General features: G+C 38.9%; 1 protein-coding gene across 1 annotated transcript in view; it reads left to right on the top strand.

The window, feature by feature from the left end:
• The window catches only part of DOCK4 (dedicator of cytokinesis 4), a 480,421-nt gene that overhangs the window by 245,742 nt on the left and 210,788 nt on the right, over positions 1-23,891 (top strand). The window contains exons 9-12 of the mRNA XM_027102161.1: positions 11,296-11,377; positions 11,923-11,983; positions 15,947-16,079; positions 19,889-19,977. Coding sequence (XP_026957962.1) covers positions 11,296-11,377; positions 11,923-11,983; positions 15,947-16,079; positions 19,889-19,977 — 365 coding nt within the window. The remainder of the gene's footprint in view (positions 1-11,295; positions 11,378-11,922; positions 11,984-15,946; positions 16,080-19,888; positions 19,978-23,891) is intronic.

Raw genomic sequence — 23,891 nt, forward strand, 5'->3', positions numbered from 1 at the left:
GTTGTCACTTCGAAGTTAATCAGATTCTGTGGTTTGCTCCCCCTTTGGTCACACTTCTGTCGCATACAAAAAAAAAAAATTAAGATGTAGTGATGTTAATAGGAGAGATTTTAAGAAATGGACCAGGAGGAGGATCTAAATTAAAACAAAAACAAGCAAACAAATAACTTTATTCATGCTGAGAACACCCAGCGTAGAAGTGATCCACAGTTTTTCTCTGTAGCATTTTAAGAGCCACACAATTCCAATTACTTTTGAAATTTTAAATTACTACATTATTATAAGAATAAGTGGCTGGAACTTTAAAGTGGCAGAAAACCAAAAACTCATAGAGTAAATGTATTCAGAACTGGCTTTCTCATCCCCTTTAGCTCTAAACACTTACTCAGCCAATTTGTCTCATCGTACTTAAACAGTGCAGAGTTTTAGAAATTGATCAGAAGGGCTTTCCACCCCTATTCCTGTGTTTTAAAAGATGAGCAGATGGGTGTTCTTTTCACCAGGATTCTGGTCGTCTCTGTCTGTTCTCCTCTGCCCTGTGTCTTCTGCCTATAGAGAATTCAGATTAATTTAGTTTTCCTAAATTCACTACCAATCAAATCACGCTCACACATAGCAACCCACCTTACAAAGACTTCTTTGCTCTTCATTGCCATTTGTGCTGTAAGGTGATTCACCATTGACAAAGGAATTACTCATGATACGGTCCTCGTTAGTTCCTTTTCTGAAGATAAGACTTTACCCTCTCCTTATCTTTCTGTTCCCAGCACCTTGCAGAATGCCCTACACAGACTGGGCATCGATGCAGTTAAAGGAAGTTTACAAGTCTCTCACTGTTGTTGAGGCAAAGTATTAAAAGGTTGTGTCAGTATTGTCTTAATTTTTTCTGTCTTCCTTCCACTCCAGTGGGGATGTGCTTATTAATAAGAGAGAGAACTCAAGGTTGAGTGCATCAGCAATGGTAATGGATTTGTTTCAGGTTCTTCTGTGTTAATCAGAACTCTGCTGTCAGACATGTCTCTATGGGAGCATCATTTGCAAAAATCTGTCCTGCTAAAAATAAATAAATAAATAAATAAAAATTAGCAGATAAATTTATGGACAGTCCCCGACTTACAGTGGTTCGACTTAGGATTTTTTGACTTCACAGTGGTGTGAAAGCAATACACATTTGCTGGAAACTGTACTTTGAATTTTGATCTTTCCCTGGGCTAGCCATATTCGGTACAATGCTCTTGTAAAGCTGAATGATTTTATCAGGACGTAACCCTGTAAGTTGAAGAGTATCTGTGTAGCATCTTCTCCTAAGTATTTCCATTTAGAGATCTTTGACTACAAGTTAAACAGAGACTGCATCTTTTTATTTCCATTGGGCAACAGAGGTTTCACACTATTGCTGTTGAATCACTGATCTTCATTTATTCAGCAAACAAGTACTGCTGTCCTCGGGGAAAGGCACTGATCTGGCCATTGGGGACACATAAATGAACTAAAAAAAAAAAAATTCTTGCCCTCCCAGAACTTACATTCTACTGATGTTCAAAATACTGTTAAGCTTTAAGTCAAGAAATATTTTTAAAGGCTAGAGTTTCTCTTTGTATGGTAACCAGTATTGCTGTTTTTGTTTCACCAGAAATACTTGTGGTGTCTAAAGCTTCCTAAACTTTTCAGTGCCTAAAGTTCATTTTCAAACTTAAAAACTGTGGAGCTCTACAGAAACTAATGTACCTATCCTCATACACATGAACATTTGCATATCAGTGTAGAGGCTTTGTAGCTCCCTGATTAAAAAGAAAAAGCATTTGACCTTTAGAAAGTCCAATTGCATGGGTCATCTTGTTAATAAATAGTATTTAATGATGATTTAGATACTTTTCTTTTTTTTAGATGGAAGTATAGTTGATTTATAATAATGTGTTAGTTTCAGGTATACAGCAAAATGATTCAGTTATACATGTACATAGTTTTTTTCAGATTCTTTTCCATTATAGGTTATTATAGTTCCCTGTGCTATACAGAAAATCCTTATTGTTTATCTATTTTTATATCTAGTGGTTTGTATCTGTTAATCCCATACTCCTAATTTATCCCTACCCTACTCCTTTCCCCTTTGGTAATCACAAGTTTTCATTTTTTTAAGTTATAATGAATATAAAGAATCTATCAGTAAGCTGTTGAAAGGGATATTTGATTTTGGCTTCTTTCACTTTAAAAATTAGAACAGTTTTTTGAGATAATAAATGTATGAAAGACATTATACTTACTGTTTTTTCAAGGCTTGAATTACTTAGACTTTTTTCATTTAGTCTGTTTTCGTTAAGGTTTCTTTGCCTTTGCAAAGAACTGCATGCTTCAACCCAGCGTAGTTATAAAGAGCTCAGGTTTGCTTTACTTTCAAGATTGCTTACTACAGATACTTTCTAACAAAAGAGGCATTGTTAAAAAGGTCAGAACAATTACTGTATATAAATCAGAGCGATTCCTCCCTCATGAAATGTCAAAGGTATAGTGTTTACCATAATCAAATTATGTAAATTCCAAGAACAATAAGCATAAGACATCCTGCCTGTAAACAGGTCTTCTTATTTCACAGTCCTTGTTTCTGTTGACCAGATCCTATCATCACCTACTCTTAGTTACTTCTCTAAGAAACTTGTTTTCTAGTGAAATTCTTAATGAGTTCTCTAGAGGTAGACATAAGCAAGTTTTTTTCCTGAGTAGCTCAGTTAAACAGTTTAGCTGTTTCTAAGGATTTTACTTGAATTCAACAATGAGATTTTTAGGGTCGCAAGTCTTTAGAACTTAGAGTCATTATTGTTTTTCTCAAATCAACAGTTGATCCAAATCTTTTCTTTAATTCATCCGTCAATCAGTAGGTGATCTGTACATCACTTATTTATAACTTTAGAAAGCATTGCATTCCTTTTTCTTTGAACTTTACCTTCCCAAAAGGAATTCTGATTCAGTTAGCTTTATTCTCTGAAAAGAAAAGTAACATGAAGTGGTTTTAAGTCATTCTAAGTAGTAAGAAAGAATCAGCTTGATGTTCAACATTAGCAATAGAGTTGACTGTAGTTTAAAAAATTATCTCCCCTTTCATCATTCAACTAAAGCAAAATCCTTTATTGTCCTGACAAAGCCAACCCATTAGTTGGTTGCTTAGTCCTTCAACCTCAAATATTTGTAAAGCGAATCTGGACTTGGGTATTAATATTAAAAAAGAAAACTCAGAGTCTTTCTGCTCTTTAGGTGAACTACTGTGGCAACCCTGGTATCAAGGATCCTTCTTGTTTCATTTCCCTTTAATCAGAAGAGCTCATGACCCTTGCGTTGCTTTCGTTTTAAAGTTAGAAAGCACATTAATAACTTTATCTAGGAAGACTTGCTTGAGGAGTTGCTTTCATTTATTGCCAAGGAAAAACTTCATTTGTATCAGTCATATGGTTGGGAGAAGAAAGGCGAGAAATCGTTGACCTGAAGATATCAGGCATTTGTTGCCTGTTTTCTGGTTGTATATGACAATTATAAAAGACAGTCAACAATTCTGACTCATTAGTGCCTAGGCATTTGGGTCAAAACAGTGGTTGTTAAATATGACTGTTTTTAAACACACAGGGAGCTTTTAGGTCCATAGTAAGTCAGGATCCCCAGGCTAGGGCCTGGGCTTTATACAGCTCCCAGGAGAATGTTGCACACACCCATGTTCGGAGATGGCCTGGATGAGAGCCCCTTTTTCTGTGCCATGGTGAGCACCAAAACTCTTGGTCTAGTGGCTACCCCAGGGCAGCTGGCTCCTGGGGGCGTTACTATGACAATTTAGAATGCTCCTTGAGTTGTCCTTTGCCACTCGTTCTAGGAAAGAACACAGTAACAGTTCCCTGCACAGATGGTTGGAAGTGTCTTACACTGTTAGTCAATCAGAAAGCATTTGAGAAAATGCAGGAGGAGCAGTGAAATAGAAGCACTGAGATCACCTTCTATTTGTGTACTGTTGCCTTTTGGGTAGAGGGCCTAGAGTCAGCGCAGCTGAAACATTCTCCTACCTCTTCTCACTATTCTCCTTCCGTCTTCTCGCTCCCACTGTTTCCTCCCTGACTGCTGGTGCATCTCCCTGCGCTACTATTCAGTGTAGAGTAGATATTAATTGTCCTCACACACAGCATAGTTAAATTTAAGACAAGGAACTTGGCTTTTTCAAAGACACTACTATTTTTCGGTATTTACAATTGTTTTATAAAGTGTAAGCGTAGGACTTCCCTGGTGGCACGTTGGTTAAGAATCCTCCTGCCAGTGCAGGGGACACGGGTTCGAGCCCTGGTCTGGGAAGATCCTACATGCCGTGGAGCAACTACGCCCGTGTGCCACAACTATTGAGCCTGTGCTCTAGAGCCCGCGAGCCACAACTACTGAGGCTGTGTGCTGCAACTACTGAGCCCATGTGCTGCAACTCCTGAGGCCCATGTGCCTAGAGCCTGTGCTCTGCAACAAGAGAAGCCACCACAATGAGAAGCCCGCACACTGCAACGAAGAGTAGCCCCACTTGCCACAACTAGAGAAAGCCCACACACAGCAACGAAGACCCAGCGCAGCCAAAAATAAATTAATTAATTAAAAAAATAAAAATAAAAAAGTGTAAGCATAAAAGAACTAGACAGTTCTTTTTCCAATTAGTGTACCAGAATACGACCACTGAAGTGTTTGCTCTCTTTTGTTACTGTCACTTTGTGTGTGTGTGTGTGTGTGTGTGTGTGTGTGTTATGCGGGCTTCTCACTGTTGTGACCTCTCCCATTGCGGAGCACAGGCTCCGGACGCTCAGGCTCAGTGGCCATGGCTCACGGGCCTAGCCCCTTCGCGGCATGTGGGATCTTCCCGGACCGGGGCACGAACCCGTGTCCCCTGCATCGGCAGGCGAACTCTCAACCACTGTGCCACCAGGGAAGCCCTGTTTCTGTCAGTTTTGGAGAACATAAATTTATTTCAGTGACTTAACTGTTCAAAATGATTTTGGAAATATTCTTTGTAATTTTTTGTAGATTAATCAGACTTCAACCCAAGATATTATCCAATCACGTATTTTTGGATAAAGTGTACAGTGTGTAACTTCCACAAACATTAAACCACTAGGCAGTTTTGTTTCTTGTGAGAGGAGAGCTATAGAGTGATAAACATGAATCCATATAGAGAAATACAAAAATCTCCTTGGCGTTGGTCATTCCTAACTTTAAGTGCATTGCTCTTTGAAGGCAAATGATTGTCCTAGGAGTGCCATATGGGAGAGCCACTTTATGTGATTAGTCAGAAGGCTGGGAGGACCCTCCCACATCTGGCCTGGAGGCCTCCAAGACCCTAGGTAGGGCCTTTCCTACAGGACAGCTGCTTCTGAGTGTTATGATGATAAGAGGAGGGGGTGGGAAGATAGGAGCATCCTATCCTGCTGAGAAGGGGAAGGAGAAGCCATTAGGGTCTTCAGAACCCTACTGTGCCTCCCATATTATTTGCATCACTGGTAAAAAGTTTTCTACCAAGCTATGCTGTTGAAGTACACCCTTTATTATCAGAGGTTGTTTTGAGTACATCAGAAGGTCAGTAGTGCAGCTGAGCAGGTTCACAGACATAAACTCCCTAAACACAGATATGTTCGTGGCTTTATTTTTTTTTGTCTGGCTTCATGCATTTTTAATTATTATTTTTGTATTTTATTGAAAATATTCATAATAAAATCCTTGGTTCACGTGACATGGGTAGGCTTGTTCTTTTTGTCTGTTTTGAGGTGTTCTGTTATTTTGAAAACAGCATAACATTGTGGTTAAGAGCTGAAACTTTGGAATCAGACCCTGGAAATTAATTTCCTGGTTCCAACCTTGACTGACTGTGCAACTTTGGCCAACTTACCCAATATCCCCAAGCTCCACCTTTCTCATTTGTAAAATGGGGATGCGAGGGGCTCCTACCATATAGGGTGGTTGGGAGAGTAAATGAGAAAATCCATGTAAAGCATATATAAATACACCAGGACAGGGTATATTTTGACTTTTACTATTTTTCCCCAGGGATATCTGGGGATACTCTTGCACACTCTTATTTCATTATCTTGGTTCTCTCAAATCCTTTGTAGAAGAAGGCAGGTTATAAATAATAAATAATTGTGATTTTTTGTTCTTTATTTCCAAAGAAAGAATTTGAGATTGTTGATTTATAATATGGTGAATTATAGTGGCTCACACAAGGAATTCAGGTGGACACTAAATTTCTCTGGCAGTGATATTTCCTCTGGGAGGACATGACACTATAACAGGAAGTCAAATGATGATTTTTCTCTGCTGGTAATAATGTCAACTCTCGTTTCTTAATGTGTCTAGAAGTGTTCTATGTGCTTATTCACTCTTTGCTGATGAAGAAGGCAGTATTCTCATTTGAAAACATATTATGTCACCATAGATATTTCCATTACTATATGTTTACTGTAATAAAGACATAGGATATGCGTGGCAGAGTTAAATGGCATGATCTAGAATCTGGAGGGGCCGTGAAGTTAATTTTGTGACTCTCACATCTGGTGGTAAGGTGCCATTGATTGAAATGTCTCTGGAGAATTTCATACATTTCACTACTGTGAAGTAAAAGATATTATAGGGAAGAGAGCAAAAGTTGCTTCCCAATAATTTATATTTTGCTGTATTTTTTCCTAAAAGATTATATTTATTCAGTCTTTAAACACTAAGGAGGTACCAAATCGTTGGCTAGCAGCTGGGAATGTAAAGGTTAATTGTCATGGGCCTGTATTCTAGTTAGTCACAGTGTAATGGAAAGAAACACACATACCTCTTATGATTAGGGGGAAACAAGTGTAAAGGATGTAATGTAGGTATGCACATCTTATAATAGGACACTTCTTAAATTCACAAAAGCTAGTTCTGTTTTCTGATGGGGTCCCACTCTTTGACTTACAGTAGAGAGTTGAAAATACCTTTGTGTGTGGCCACAAAAGTCTGTGAGGGAATTTTGGAAGATGCGCCGGAGTGAAATGTCATACACTCGTTCAGTCCCCCCGCCTCGAAGGCAGCAGTTTGGCATTTTCCAGACGTGTGTGAGCGTGTGGGTGGTATTTATTGTAATCTGAAGATTCTGAAATGTGTTGCTGTAGTTCTTTTTTTTTCTCTGAAACCATTTGCTGATTTAGTGGTTGCTGTATCACCAAAGCTGAAGAGAAATCGATTGAGTTTGTATACCAACAACTTTCACCAAATGAGTAAGAAAGGCTTTATGTGATTGGCCATAAAAGGTTTTTTTTTTTCCTTTTAAAAGAAGTCTGGTTTTTAAAAAATTGCACATGACTTATTTCTCCATAGTACATATTCAGTCTATTTTTATCTCCCCTTTAAGGCATGCTTAAGCTAAGGGATATGGCTTAGTACATATTGGTATTCTTTCTGTAATAGGATATGATAATAATTCTTGCATAATCAGGATTCTGTCTAGACTAGTGAAATTAAAATAGTGACAGAGCAAAAGGAGTGTCTGAAATAGAATGCTTTAGGAAACATTATTTTACCAGAAGATTGATGAAATTTGTGAATATGGAATAGTATTTTATATCAGTATTCAAGTTAAGGTTTCCATATGTAGAATGCCATGTTGACTTTTATATATTAATATTATTGTTATTTATCATTTTTGACTGACCTGTCAGAAGGTAAAGTGACATTTGTTTCAAATGTTTCAGTAGGGATAAAGAGAAGCCTCAAACATATAAAAAAGAGCACACGGTCCATCATCAGGAGGGGGAAAATAGTCACACTGCTTGCGTTTGGGGCTAAAATACAATCAATAAACATTATATGTTAGTGGGTGACTGATGACTAACAAGCAAAACCAAACACTGGTCTTAAACCTCCGGAGTTTTGACCAACTAAAGCCAAATACTTAAATCTTTCTGGAGGTTTGCATTTGTTTAGTAAAATAACTTATTTCTCAAGTCATTTTTCTAAGTATGTTTCATTGAAAAAACTACCAAGGAACAATTTCAAACCAGGGATGGCTTTGAAAACCTGCTAAATCAGGGTTTCTACTTCTTCCTTTCCTCTTACCCCAGGAAGGACGTGGGGTCCCTCTTGGGACCAAGTTTGACTGAGTCAGTGGAGTCGCGGAGGATGAATGACTTCTCCCTTATCTCAGTATTCTGTAAATATTTGCTCAATTATTCTATGAAGCAGAGAAAGAATTTATTCTATAGCATTCAAATGAAGGACGAGCGTTTTGAATTATATGTGGCATAGAATTCCTACTCAGCCACACACCAGCTCTGAAATCTTTTTTTTATTATTATTTTTTATTTTTTTTATACAGCAGGTTCTTATTAGTCATAAGTTTCATACATATCAGTGTATACATGTCAGTCCCAATCACTCAGTTCAGCACACCACACACACACACACACCCCGCCACTTCTCCCCCTTGGTGTCCATATGTTTGTTCTCTACATCTGTGTCTCAATTTCTGCCCTGCAAACCGGTTCATCTGTACCATTTTTCTAGGTTCCACATATGTGCGTTAATATACAATATTTGTTTTTCTCTTTCTGACTTACTTCACTCTGTATGACAGTCTCTAGATCCATCCACGTCTCAACAAATGACCCAATTTCATTCCTTTTTATGGCTGAGTAATATTCCATTGTATATATGTACCACATCTTCTTTATCCATTCGTCTGTCGATGGGCATTTAGGTTGCTTCCATGACCTGGCTGTTGTAAACAGTGCTGCAATGAACATTGGGGTGCATGTGTCTTTTTGAATTATGGTTTTCTCTGGGTATATGCCCAGTAGTGGGATTGCTGGATCATATGGTAATTCAATTTTTAGTTTTTTAAGGAACCTCCATACTGTTCTCCATAGTGGCTGTATCAATTTACATTCCCACCAACAGTGCAAGAGGGTTCCCTTTTCTCCACACCCTCTCCAGCATTTGTTGTTTGTAGATTTTCTGATGATGGCCATTCTGACTGGTGTGAGGTGATACCCCATTGTAGTTTTGATTTGCATTTCTTAATAATTAGTGATGTTGAGAAATGTCTATTTAGGTCTTCTGCCCATTTTTGGATTGGGTTGTTTGTTTTTTTAATATTGAGCTTCATGAGCTGTTTATATATTTTGGAGATTAATCCTTTGTCCGTTGATTCATTTGCAAATATTTTCTCCCATTCTGAGGGTTGTCTTTTCGTCTGGTTTATGGTTTCCTTTGCTGTGCAAAAGCTTTGAAGTTTCATTAGGTCCCACTTGTTTATTTTTGTTTTTATTTCCAGAACTCTAGGAGGTGGATCAAAAAAAGATCTTCCTGTGATTTATGTCAAAGAGTGTTCTTCCTAATGTTTTCCTCTAAGAGTTTTATAGTGTCCGGTCTTACATTTAGGTCTCTAATCCATTTTGAGTTTATTTTTGTATATGGTGTTAGGGAGTTTTCTAATTTCATTCTTTTACATGTAGCTGTCCAGTTTTCCCAACACCACTTATTGAAGAGACTGTCTTTTCTCCAACAGCTCTGTAATCTTGGGCAAAACTATTTACTATTTCTCAGTTTTCCCAACTATAAAATGGCATAATAATAGTACTGACTTCCTAAAGGCATAGTGAGGATAAAAGGAATTAATCCATGTAAAGTCCTCAGCAGAGTGCCCATTCCCAAAAAAATACTGTTTTCTCAAAAAAATAGTATTACCTAATAATGACTATTTTAAAGTGTAATTCATTTATCCCAAGGTGAATTTTTGCACATTTCCTTTTAGTACATATTAAATTTGAAATAATAGTAAATATTCTTCCATTCTGAAGAGAGTTTGCAGTCCTTCGCCATGAATTATAGTAAATGACAATTGGATAAGATTGATTTAACTCTGCATCTGAGGTTGGATCTGTCATTTCCAGCCTCCGCTTCAGAATTATTTCCTATGGGAACTTTATAGTCTTCATTTGAGAATCCTTGCAGCAATTTATATTCTCTTCATTCACATCTCATCAGCCACTGCTCTGTGGAACAAGACATAGGTAATAAGTGTGGAAATGACCCCGTAGAAATGTGTATTGGTTGCCCTTTCTCAAGTGAGAGATCAGGGATAGGCATAATATAAGAAAAGGACAGGGTGAGCCAGGTAGTTGAATCTGTTAAATATATCTATCTAGATTTAGATGGCAAAAGAGAATAAAAATGTTCCAAAACAACCATAAATTCAAATCCATATGCTTCCTTAGAGATCTGATTATGGTCCTCATTTCTCCCCCTGTAGGGGAGAAGGGTGATTTTGGATGACAGAGCCATTATTTACGGCAAGGACCAAGTGATAAATAAGCTTGGAGACTTGGAAGGGTCTGAACCTTACTAATGCCCTACCTTCCCTTTCCCTGCTTGATGCCTAGGCTGAAGCTACACTGACCAAGTCTATACCCTGTGCTAATTTCACATTTTGGGGATGTTGGCTGTGTGTTCTCTTCCTGAGGCAGCCAGCCATTTGATTCTATTGTGGGCATCAGGGTATTAAAATTCAGAAGCTTGTGGTAGCTGGTAGATTAATTTGGGGACGAGGGTGATATTCATTTTAGTTTTTTGAACATAAATAGTGTAACACATTATCTTGGGTATAAATGGTGTCCGCAAGTATTTATTGACTTGAATTAGTGACTGATCAACAGCATTATTTGTGTCTGCATTAAATCTAGGTGTCACTGTATTTTCAATGCAAGTTCTATAGACAGTGCGAGGTCTTCTGTTCCTTTGTGGACCAAAGAAAATTCAAGTTTCATTTCTTGGTCTCTCTTTTTGTGTTTTGGATTATAGGTTTATAAGAGCATAAAATATTAAGCCTTCTAATGAATGGTTACCACTCAGAATGGTGTCCTTGTATAATGTTTATTAAATACTATGACACAAAGCATGAAAAAAAATCTTAGGTACAAATACACAAAACACATTGTCACATGTTTTCTTTTAGTGTACTTTTTTCTACTTTTTAAAATAATGATATCACTGATATAGAAGCTTATTCTTTTCATAGTTAATTTTTTGCTTGCATATATATTTATGTTTTCTGCTTTTGCACTTGCCTCTTTGCCAGTTTTGTCCGAAGTGAAGCAAATGTTTATTGTCTTGGGTTCTCTCCTAAATTATATCCGCAGTTTTGATGTCAAATGAAAGACCTAATAAGTTTTGAGTTTAACTCTTAGGATGAAGAGCAGCTAGAAAAGTAATGAGTCCTTACATATTAAATAATTTTCAAAATATTAAACTTCTTTTCTCTTGTAGTGAGAGATTTTTCTTGAGGCTGAATAGAAATGGGCTTCCCAAAGCCCCAGATAAACCAGAACGACAGTGCTCTCTCTTTGTGGTAAGTGGATCTTGTTTTATCCGGGAGGCAGATTCTTCCTTAAGTACTTTATCTTATTTAAGAGAAATAAGTTACTGTGAGAGAACATAGTAGATTTGCTTAAACTTTGTAAATAACACATAAATTACAGTAGTGCCCCCAAATCTGAATACCAGCATTCACAGTCACACCTTTGTCCCTTAGTGTGTATTAGAGCCTGTCACACTATGGCCAAATCCCAATGGTGATAGGGCTCAGTATGGCAGGTGGTATTTAGTATGTACTTAATAAGTGTTTAAAGAATGAGTAAGTGAGAGACTGAAATAAGCATGGGCTTTCCTTTTAAGTCTTATTTGACATCATAGGCTTACAGTAAAGTTGATTGTAGTGGTATTTTAGAACAGGATTTGAACTTTATGCTTCTGCTACAGAAATTCCATTAAGAATGTCTATGTTTATCTTTGTCTTTCTTCTGTTATTTGTGAAGATTATGTGCTACGTATGCCTTTTAAATGCTTCTGCATAAATTATGAGTTCTAAAATGACCAGACTTTGTTTTTTGGTAGGATTTGGGTAGCAGTGAGCTAAGAAGGGACATCTACATCACCGTGCACATCATCCGAATTGGTAGGTATGATACTTGGTGTGACAGGAGCACGACAGGGAGAATTGCTGAGAGGTCTCTATGTAGTTGTGATGTATGTGATGTCTAGATCAGAAAGAAGTCAAGGCCACATTTGAATCCAGTAATTACAGAATTTGGGAATTGTTCCCTGGTCTCCCCAGACTTTCATATCACCATAAATAGATTTTGTTCTCTCTCCGTATAAGTCATTAGTTAGTTTGTTGTGTTTCATTTTGTTTTATTGGACTCTCTAAACATATTTGATTCAAGCACTTGGTATTTGGTTTTTTTAAATTCTAATTTCTGTTAACAGCATAAATTAAACTTCTAGGAGCTGGATTTCCTACAGGTTTATGAAACCAATTGGCATTTTCCAAAGTACAGAGGCTGCAGAGCATTATTACAGAAAGTGTAAGAAAAGGGTTATGAAATACCGAAAACTTTGTATATATTTTTCACTTGTATAATTTCATCAGCTTATTAAAGGGTCTGAGAAGTCCTACAGGGAAATATAAAAATGCTTCTCTAATTTTGTTGACCCTAGCTTTCTCCAAATTTGATTTGACTGTGGAAACATTTATATGATGTAACATTTATTAACATCTTGCAGAACACACTTTGAGTGTTCTACAGTGAACTTGCACATCAGAGCCAAAATGTGGTCACTAGTTTTTACACATATAAGGCATCTAAAAGCAAGCATTTTATGGCAGAGGAACTATATGGTGTAGCCTACATCATTTTTCCATTACAGCTAACCAGCCGATACTGGAAATTGGTTCCCGCTTCCTCATTAACTGTGCTACATGACGTGCTGGGGATACTTTTGCAGGATCATGATATCTCACCATGCGGTCCTGCACAGTGATCTTTATTTTTATAGTTTTTTATTTTATGCACATGATAACCACATTGTGCATTGAGAGAGACTATAAAACATGTCATTTCAACATAGATTTTCTAAGTATTTTTTCTCATAAAAATCTGTTCTGAAAACCCATTTCATTTTATCCTGTTTTTATATTTGAGGGACAATAGAAATAAATAAAAAAGTAAATGGTTTTTGGTTTTGTTTTAATTTCCTTTTTATAGATGACTATGGGGTGAGGTGGAAATTGGAAAGAATCTTTCAAAACGTTGGAAAAGTTGTAATGCGTGTTGCTGTGTATTTATGAGATAAAGCCTCTGTTCCCAGGATGGCAGGGGTGCAGTTTATGTAATTCTTTGTGTTTTTAAAAAATTTATTCAAATTTATAATAGCAATTGTTAGTGTAAAATGTGGTTCTGGATATCTTCATGTAAACATTGCTAAAATTTGAATATAATCTTCTACAGCATTGAGAAAAAAAGTAAACCACTTTAGCTTTCAGAACTTTAAAAAGGTATCTATAGGTTTTCGGTGGTAGAAACACACACGGTAGAGTGACCACATGCCCTGCTTGCCCATGGCCTGGGCAACTCTGTCCTTCACTCCCAGGATAGAGCTGAGGAAACCACTTCACAGTATTACCCATCACAGGGCTGCCTTTCAAATACCTGACATTTGATTTTGTATTTTTTACTAAGATTTTTATGATCATTAAGTCATCAGAATGAATGTTGAATTAGAAACTATCTACCCTCCTTCCCTGAGCTTTGGTCAAATTAATTCTTTATTGACATTACTACAAAGACTTGTCTGATGATTACTCCATAAGACTGAAGGTAAGAAACTCTAAGAAAGATTAAGACTTAGTCTGCTGCAGTGAAATTAAGGAGTGGAAGATTCTTGTCCATCAGGGACAGATACTTCTTAATTTTTCTAGAGTATTCCTCGTACTGTTTAATGGGAAAAGGGCATGCTGACCCTCACTGGCTGCAGAGAGCAGGAAGTAATAGCACCTGCCTCAGAATTTAAGCCCTGATCTTTGATTGGAAAGAAGGGGAGGAAACAAAGAGAAATAAATAGTTTCCCCACGCCAGATTCGTGAATAACTGTATGATTTCTATTCAGCAGTGATTAGTTCAACTTACATCAAACCAATGGCCATTCATAACTCTGAAGGACAGACTTGAACATTAATATTTACATCATTTACTTATTGGCTCAACAAACTTAGGAGGTCTTTCACCACCATTCATTTGTACCCACCACGCCTTTCAATAAATTTAGGAATGGCTATCCCTGTCTGAACACGAATAGTCATTCCTGGCTTTCACCGTAAAACAAAAGCATCTCGGGGCTTCCCTGGTGGCGCAGTGGTTGAGAGTCCGCCTGCCGATGCAGGGGACACGGGTTCGTGACCTGGTCCAGGAAGATCTCACATGCCACGGAGCAGCTGAGCCCGTGAGCCATGGCCGCTGAGCCTGCGCGTTGGAGCCTGTGCTCCACAACGGGACGAGCCACAGTGAGAGGCCCGCATACTGCGATTAAAAAAAAAAAAAGAAGAAAAGCATCTCTAACCTATTTTCTACTGCCAGGAACACCCATCCCTCTTTATCAGTATATTAGTAATTATTGGAGCTATCAGCATATTCATCCAACCAGTAGCCCTAGCTGTATGGCTAACAGCTAATATTACGGCCGGGCACCTACTAACTCATTTAATCGGAGGAGCAACGCTAGCCCTAATAATCGTTAGTTCTACTACAATCTTCATTACATTTATTATTCTTATTTTGCTTACTATTCTTGGATTCACAGTAGTCAAGTTTACGTATTAACCCTATTAGTAAGCCTTTACCTACATGGTAATACCTAATGACCCACCAAAACCATGCATGTCACGTAGTAAACGCCAGCTTCTGACCCCAGAGGAGCCCTCTCGGCTCTTATAGTATCCGATCTAGCATATGAATCCATTTTAGCTCAACATTCGTATTATCCTTAGGCCTGTTAACCAATATACTAATAATATATCAATGATGACAAGACATCATCCAAGAAAGTATGTTTCAAGGCTATCACACATCAGTCATCCAAAAGGGACTTCGATAGGGAAAAATCCATTATTTCAGAGGTCCTCTTTTTACTGGTATCTTCTGTGCTTTTTATCACCTTAAGTGGTATTCCAGCTTTTATTTATAAGCATTTCTCTAAAGATGATATATTGCAGAGGCAATTCTCCTTTATTACTGAAGAATGAAAGCTAAATGGGATGTTGCCATTCCTTTTTTTTTTTTTTTTTTTCTATTTAACATTGGATTTGGGGAGTGCTAGAGTCATGCAGATGTGCTGTAGAATTTCACTCAGATGGAAACAACTTACGGATCCGTTACCAAGCATCTGGAAACAGACTTACAGACTTTTTTCATTATTTTTCCTCACATTAACTTGCTATATTACAGCTCCAGTGTGCTTTTTGCTTTCAGTCTTCAAAATAACCCACTGGTAATTAAATGCAATGATAAATTAAAACAGTATCTCAACCACACATTTAAAAATGTCTAACAATTTAAACAAGTTGAAACTGTGTCAGAGTAAAAAACATCCCTGGAGATTTCAGCCTGGGTACGGAGTCAGGAAAGAGCGTGCTCATTTGATCACCTATGCTTACTTGCTATACCTTCAGGGAATCTCAAACTGCTTCCTTTCAAAGGTGAAATATTTGAAAAGATTTTTAAATATGGCAATTTTAAAAAGTAGAAAATGAGATAGGCACCACTACTGCCTTTTTTGATGTGAGCCTCCTGGGATGCCTTCATGAATGCTTGGGGGAAGGTACCCAGACATAGGCTCAGCTCCCATCTTCATGTTTTATAGATAACAGCTGATGGCCAGAGTTTACGCTGCGTGACCTTGGGCATGCTAAGTGGTTGGAGGGGAGAGTCCAGAGCTGAAGCAACATCTTCAGTTGCCCCAAAGCTGTGTCTTTTCCATCACCTAGTTACATTTTATATGGCCTACTTTATAGCTATATGTATCTCTATTTAAGGTGGATTAATCAAATGGCTCCTTGGGCCATATGTGCTTTTTAATTGAACAGGTCGGATGGGGGCAGGAGAAAAAAAGAATGCCTGTAGTGTTCAGTACCGGCGACCCTTTGGCTGTGCGGTTCTTAGCATTGCTGACCTGCTAACAGGAGAGACAAAAGATGACCTCATCCTGAAAGTGTACATGTAAGAAGCTCGCACGGGCTGGGGGCTGGGGTGGGCGCAGAGGTACATGGGGACCCTACGTGGCGAATCCTGCTTTTCGTGGGTAATGGAAGAGCCAGGGATGGGTTGCGTTCATTCCTCAAAAACTCAATAATCTGTAGGTTCACTACAAGTGAGCCCACAAATCAACGTTTGCCTGTCAGAGGAATTATGAAATCAAGAACCAGAAAATACAGACAGTTTATCAGTTGGGTGGACCATCTACTGCATAGAGTACTTCCCGTGAATTTAAAGCCTAACATATCTTTACCCTCAGAGAGTTCATTTGTCCTTGGAAAATGGAAATCGTTTTTAATATAAATTAATTAGAATTAGGAAAAGGAAGTTCAGGTCAGGTGATTTCCCTCTTACTTCGTGTATTATTGGTTTGCTAGGGCTGCCCTAAGAAAGCAGCGTAAACAGTGAGGCTTAAACCACAGGAATTCATCGTCTCACAGTAATGGAGGCCACAGATCCTGGATCAAGGTGTTGACTACACTGATTCCTTCTGAGGGCTGTGAGGGGAAAATCCGTCCCCTGCCTCTCTCTCCTAGTTTCCAGTGACTTGTAGATGCATCGCCTGATCTCTGGCTTCATCATCACATGGCTCTCTCCCTGCTTGTGCGTCTGTTCCGGTGTCCAAATTTCCCCTTTTTATAAGGACACAGTTATATGGGGTTAGGGCCCACCCTAACGACCTAATTTTAACTTTATTAACTGTGTGAAGACTCTATTTCCAAATAAGGTCCTCAGAATGTGGGTTAGGACTTACATCATCTTTTGAGGGTCAGTGGGAACAGACACAGTTCAGCTCAAACACTCACTTAATGTATTCCAAATCCTAAGTTTTTAAAAATGCACATGGTTTTGGATCACCCCACCCTGAGCACCTCCCCACAGGACTGAAAATTGAGAGGTGACACACAGTGACATCCTCAGAGCAGACCCATGGGGGCTGAAGGATGGGGGATCTGCTCTCCACATTCGCGATTTGAGGACCACACAGCTGACCTCCTCTGAGCGAGCTTGCTTTAGCTGTCTGTTCTGGCTGTTGAGTCGATGTATCCAATGTGTGCCAATAGTTTTTCCATATGTGGAGGGAACGCACGTGGCGCACTGCCTGTGGGACATATACTTCAAATTGCTTTTTGACCACAGCTGCAGGGTTTCATGGATTTATCCATCCTCTACCCAGTGCCCCTGGGACCCGTGCCACACATTTGCTAATTAGTTGACAAAGATTTGCTTACAGCCTGTGGTTTAGGACTGGAAACTCTCTTTATCTCTTTTAAGAGCAATAAAATCTGTGACCTTGATTTTAAACTTGAAAACTTCTAGTGAAACTAGTGGGTAGTAAAGCACACTGTTCTTTTTATCATATGGTCGGGCTTAAATCCATGATAATCCCCTTTCTAAACTCTACTGATGTTCATAAAACATAATTTAATTGCAATAATACTAATGATAATAGCCACCATTTACTTTGTGCTAACTACATGCACGGAACCGTGTTAAGCACTTTGCATGTGTCATGTCACTTTATCCTCATGACAAACCCATGAAGCATTTGCTGTTGGCTCCGTTTCCACATAAGGGAAGAGAGAGGCTAAATAACACCCAAAGTCACCTGGCTAATCAGAACAGGAACCAGATGTGAAGTCAGGACTGTCTGACTCAGAACCTGAGCTCTCATGTTACGAGGTTGTATGTTTCCTGGTGTTATTTCACACCACTGTCTAGTGATGTGACAGTGATGCTGTTAGGTGGCATTGCTTTTCAAGAAAACTAAAATTCCTTACAAGCACAGTCTCAGTGTTTCTTAGAGTGATCTTTCCAGGTGTGGGTAGCAAGTGTTAGATTTATCTCGCTACTGGGAAAACTGAGGGACCCGAAGTTCCATGCATCCCCTTTGATTATGCAGCCAGCAAAGGAAGACACATAAATTCCAGCTCTGTGATAGACACTCACGCCCATAAAAATAAATTGTACTGCTCTTTGTGGTTGTTATTGTCTGTTTTTTCATAAGTATCAAATAAGGTTTGGGATTGTTCTTGCTGCAAGAGAGATCCCTTAAAAATTCCAGTTCAGCAAATTACAAATCTGTTCCAGGAAGGATGCTAGGCAGTCAAAACAGTCATTGTAGATTAAGAAGAAACTACGAATATAGTGAAACATTTTAGGGAAGTGCCTGTTAGAAACAAATTGGAAGAAATTTCTATTTGTTAAGGTGACCGAATCCCTAGCCCATCTAGGACTCAAAACAGAGAACAGTAACAAATACCTCATTGGAGCCCGGAAGATATTTCAGTCACATACTTTAGGAGCTTTTATTTTATTAGGAGTTTTGTAGGTTAAAAGCATGACTTCTGAAGTTATGACTTATCTATCTAATAAGAAGCAAACCATCTTTCTCCCTTCCCAACTGAGTTGAACTAAGAAAACTGGGGACAGAATGTAGTACATGGCAATTTTGTATCTTACAACTGGACAGGTGGAATGGTTTTATTTCATCTTAATTTTCCAGGCTTCTAAGAGCCAGTGGTCTGTTTGATATCCTACTGTTAACTGGTTCAAAAACAGCCTCCATCCTGTTCATCCTGGAAAAGCTGACAGTGATGAAATAAATAAATATGTAAACAAATTGTGAATTATTGGCTATAGACAAGGTTGTGAGGAAAAGGACTCTATACTCTGGAACATTTTGATTGATAGTGTATATAGAACCTTTGGTATTCAGGACTCTTGGGAGGGAGCCTTTGTGGCTAATAAAAGATAGTCGTGAATTCACAAACACATCCAGATAAGAGAGGCTTTCCCTAGCCTAATTGGGGGAGGCCCAGCAGTAAGGAGATAGCAGACCCAGATATTTACGAACCATCAGGAGTTACCAGTCAGAGGGAGATCCATCCAGTCATTCATGCGGCTGGTATTTTTTAAGCACCCACAGTGTTCAAAGTACTCAGGGGAACACAGATATCTACCAGTCCTAGATTCAATCCTCAAGAACCTTCAGTGTCTCCTAGGTGAATGTACCATGGATACAAAGATAGCATGAGTCAGTGACTGACAAGAGCTGAAAGACCAAGGTACAGATGGTTGTCAGAGTGAGAAGATGGAGAGATGCCTTTTGGCCTACAAGTGGAAAATCTGGAAGGGTTACCTTAATTACCCTTCGGTAAATCCTGCCAGCCTTTTGCCAGTGCCAGTTGTGTTAACCTCAATTGCATTTTGCTTGATTAGTTGCATTTTGATGCTAGCCAACTTGGTCATGATATAATAGGTGGAGACTCGCTAATGAGAATTAACATTTTTTGAGGATTTACTATATGCCAGGCATTATCCTAAGCCCAAGCTTGTTTAGTGTTCTAGTATTTTACCCCCATTTCACAGATGAACAAATCAAGGCACAGAGAGAGTAAATAACTCCCCAAAGAACATAACTCAGTTAATAGTGAGGATTCGAATCCAGGGAGTCAGACTCTTAGTCAGTACTTCCTTCCAGTGTATGCATTGTTCTCTGAGACTGGGGGAATGGGGAGCTCTCATAATCTGAATTGTTCATTCCAGCCACTTCTGGCACGAAGTAGTTGGTCATGCATTACCGGAAATGGTCATTCCTGCTCATCTTGAGGCAACTATGCCAAAACTGACAGTCACTTGCAGTGGGTTGTTGAGGTCTACAAGGAGGTTTCAGGAAGTACATTATAGTGGTTATAACAAAAAGGGCAGGTGTGCTAGTAAGGTCATCTCATGCATCATCAAAACTTAACAGAGTGGTCATGTTTTCATAGGTGTAATACAGAGAGTGAGTGGTACCAAATCCATGAGAACATCATCAAGAAGTTGAATGCGCGTTATAATTTGACTGGCTCCAACGCAGGTGAGTAAATAGATCTGGCTGAGTCCCTACACTTTTCATTTCAGGTGCTTTCTTTTATTTGTCTGTGAAGAAGAAAACGATCAGCCCTTTGTTTTTTTCTCTACTCCCTAAAAATGCTCAGTCAGCATTCTGGTATGTCTCCTTTTTCTACGATAGGCTTGTAGCTGTAACTCTAAAAAATATATTCTGTTGTGGTTTGAATCAAGGTAGAGTATCTGCATTTGTTCTATAGTACCATGTCTTGGGACCTCCAAGTTGTTACTGATTGCTAAAAACCAAAGGACAAATATGCCTGATTTCATGACTGCTGTGTGGAATGGGTTTGATAAACAGGATTTTTTGTCAGTAAGGTCCAGGGCAAACATGCTTCACTGCCTATAGCTGCAGTTTTATGTATAGAAAAATGTGTGCATGCCTGTTCAGCAGGAACTGAAATGTACTATAGCATTATAAGTTATATATAATACATTATGTGTCACGTAGTCTTATACTAGTAATATACTATAGATTGTATTATATTATATAGCATATCTAGATTATATAGTATATAGAGTGATGTCTTAAAGTTTGATCAGTAGACAAAAACTTGGTGAATATTGTTTGCTCCCTATCCCACCTTCAAACCCATGTTGAAGCAAAATAAACTATGCAGTTGTGTGCTTTAATTACATAAAGAAACCTCAAATCAAATTAGCTGGTATTTGAACTGAATGCATTGCTTTTTGTGGCTGATTTTTAAAGTCCCCTGAATACAGATATTTGTGTGATAGTCCCACTTGCCTGGCAATTAGAAGAACCTGAATTTAAATTTAGACCACCTTTTTTTCAGACCTGTGCACATCTTGCCAGGCCAAAACAACCCACAAAGAAAAAGTAACTGCAGACAGAAACTTTGTGGTTCGGTCCCATGAGAGCCATAAGTATCCACAGCTCACACGTGGCAGCGCTTCAGGCCGCAGTGAATGGTGAGGTCAGTTTTTTCTTCCCTCTCCCAAGAGCTGGGGAGGTAACTTGGCTTTTCTTTGATTCACACGAAGTCCTACATCTACCACTAAATAAACAGAAGACTTGCACTTACTGTTGAAGGCAGAGGAGTCTCTGAAGGACCAGGAGATTTTAGTAGTGACTATAACACGAATAATACGAATACTTCAGAAACTGCTATGTACACTTGTGTAGGGCGCGGTCAGCTAACTGCCACGCAGCAGGAAGCTGAAGTAAGCTGAATCATCCTTCCTGTGGCCACTGCGCTTGCGCTAAGTATACTAATGAGGTTTTAAAGTAGCGACCTATCCGATGCTGGCTCACAAGTCGCACCATCGGCGAAAGCCAATCACAGAGCGACACATGTTCTTAATCCCTATATAAGCAGACTGCTATAGGATTGCGGTGTCTTCCTTCCATCTTTTCTTTAACCAAGCTGTGCTCCAATAAAGTGTGATACGAGAAGAATCTTGCGTGTGGCGACTCGTCATTCTGCTGGTCGGAGGCGGCTCGCCGCACACTTGTCTTCACTTTTTCTGTGAAAGAATTAAAATAGTGCTTACTGTGTAGGGACCAAATGATTTATCTTAAATGCGCCTTCAATAAGATGGTAGGGCTGCTGCTTTTTAAAAACGTACCTTGCCAAATTCATTGGCAAACTTCTAGCCAAATTCGTTAGTTTTGTTCAGACCTTTTGGTGTTTCTTGATACCGTGAACTATATCATGAACTGTATTCTGTACCTGTGCTGTCCACTTTGATAGGCACCAGCCACCTGTGGCCATTGAGCATCAGACAGGCTACTACAGCACTGGGACTGAGGCGTGCAGTAATTGTAAATTACATACTCGCTTTTGAAGACTTGATACATATAAAATGAATATAAAACATCCCTTTAATAATTTTTATGTTCGTTATATGTTCAGAGGTAACATTGTGGATATATTGGTTTAAATAAAATATATTACTGAAGTTAATTTTGTTTCTTTCTACTTTTTAATATGGCTACTAGAAAATGTTTAATTTCATAGGTGGCTCATATCATAGTTCAGTTATGCAGTGCTGCTCTAGACTTGATTTAAAGAATTTTCTTTTTGAGTTCTTTTGATGCCTCACAAACATTCATTATGCTTTGCTCCTTTCCTTCTGCCCACTAACTTTGGGTGGAGAAGTCTATAACCATTGTATATCTTTTTCTTTCTCCCCATGAGTCCCATTACTCTTAATTTGCTTGCATTTGCCTCCTATGTGAATAAATAAATATAAAACTAACCCTGGCCTTCTGACTTTTCCCATATATTCCCTTCCCTCCTTACCATCATTGATTCAGTCTTGACTAAGCAGGGTGTGTTGGCCTCCTCCAATATACTTCTTTCCAAACTCCTTGTCAACTCCCAAGCCTTTCCTCTTTCCGATATGCCTTAAAATCCTTCTGTTATTGGGTCATTTGAATATATCATTGTCCAGACCGAGGTGATACCCAGTTGCCTCTTGAATCATGGTGAAGTACTCAATGACGGGCTTTGACTTATACGTCCATATAGATTCCTTTAACATAACTGACCCTGTATCCCATGAGATCAGGATACCAGTCAAGCCAAAGCATAAATTTCTCTCTACTTACATATGGGAGTCATCTCAGAGAGTATAGCCCCAAGAGCTTTGCCTCTGGAAGTGGGATGTCCTAAGTTTGAATCGAGTTTTACTGGGATAATAGTAGTGTCTTCCTCTAAGGGTTATTGGAAGGATTAAAAGAGAAAACATATGCAAAGCATGTAGCACAGCACTTGATACATAATAAGTGTCTATTCAATGTTAACTATTATCATTTTTTACTTACTTTGGAGTAATCATCTAGAATATTCTACCCCTTCCTCTTTAGTCAAGTCTCCTTGTTTCATTTTCTCAGATTGGATCCTGATTTGATCTTCTAAATGGAGACTTTGAGAATAATGCAGCTGGATTATTGACAGGTTGAATCATTGAACTGACCCTTTCTACTCTGTGTTTCTAACATCTCATCGGTGCCCAGTTGACTGCTAACATCTCTTCCCAGGTCTTCCTTCTGATTACATAGATTAACTCCAGGAAGGAAAGGCAGCACATTCTATTTCCTTGGGAAGTCCTCCGAGTGCTTAGACATGCTCCACCTGTTCCATGTGCTTTGTCACTTTTATTGATCAACTAACTGACCACTTGTTCTTCCTGGAATCCTGTGTGAGGCTACCAGAAAGTGAGATCCAAGCCATGTTATTCCCTGGGTGTTACCTGTTGTGTTTGCAGCCATTGTGCTGAAATGAAAAACTACTTGTGCATCTTTGGAAAGCGTAAAAGAAACCGTTAGACTGTAGAGCCCTGTCTACCAGGTTTCCTCTCCTTTTGGCAGAATCAGTCCTCCATTTTGCTGCGTACCGTTTGATGCTTAGATTTCTCAGCAGCCGAATGTATACTCTTTATCCTTGGCTTTTACTGCAAAGCCCCGTCTGCTCTCCTGTCCTTAAGACCCACCCGTCTCCATCCTCCTCCTTTCAAGCCTGAGTTCCAGCCAGCGGCATGCAGCCAGCATCTACCTGCATTGTATTCCTTTGGTCTCCTCCTGGTCTCTTCTAGCTCTCTCAAGGCAAGGCAAACCCAGCCCTAAGCTTCATCACTCCAAAATACTGCTCCAGAGAGAGAAAGCTCAGAAAGAAACTTCTAAAAATTAATAAATTAGCCCTTTACTCTTTGCATTTAAGTTTCCACTCTTCAGTCTTGGTGGGTCATTGTTCTGTTGTCACCTGTCTTGATGGAAGGCAGTTATAAAAAGAGCAGATAGGGTTTTAGGAGCTGCTCGCTTTATTATTGAAAGGGAGGCATCTGATAGCTTACTTAAGGGGGAAGCAAGGGTATACAAAATTAAAGTTGGAAATTGGGGTGCCTGATGTTTAAACT

This window comes from Aethalodelphis obliquidens, unplaced genomic scaffold (genome assembly GCF_003676395.1).
Source record: "Aethalodelphis obliquidens isolate GAN/ISIS:26980383/991018 unplaced genomic scaffold, ASM367639v1 scaffold5, whole genome shotgun sequence".
Classification (NCBI taxonomy): domain Eukaryota; kingdom Metazoa; phylum Chordata; class Mammalia; order Artiodactyla; family Delphinidae; genus Aethalodelphis; species Aethalodelphis obliquidens.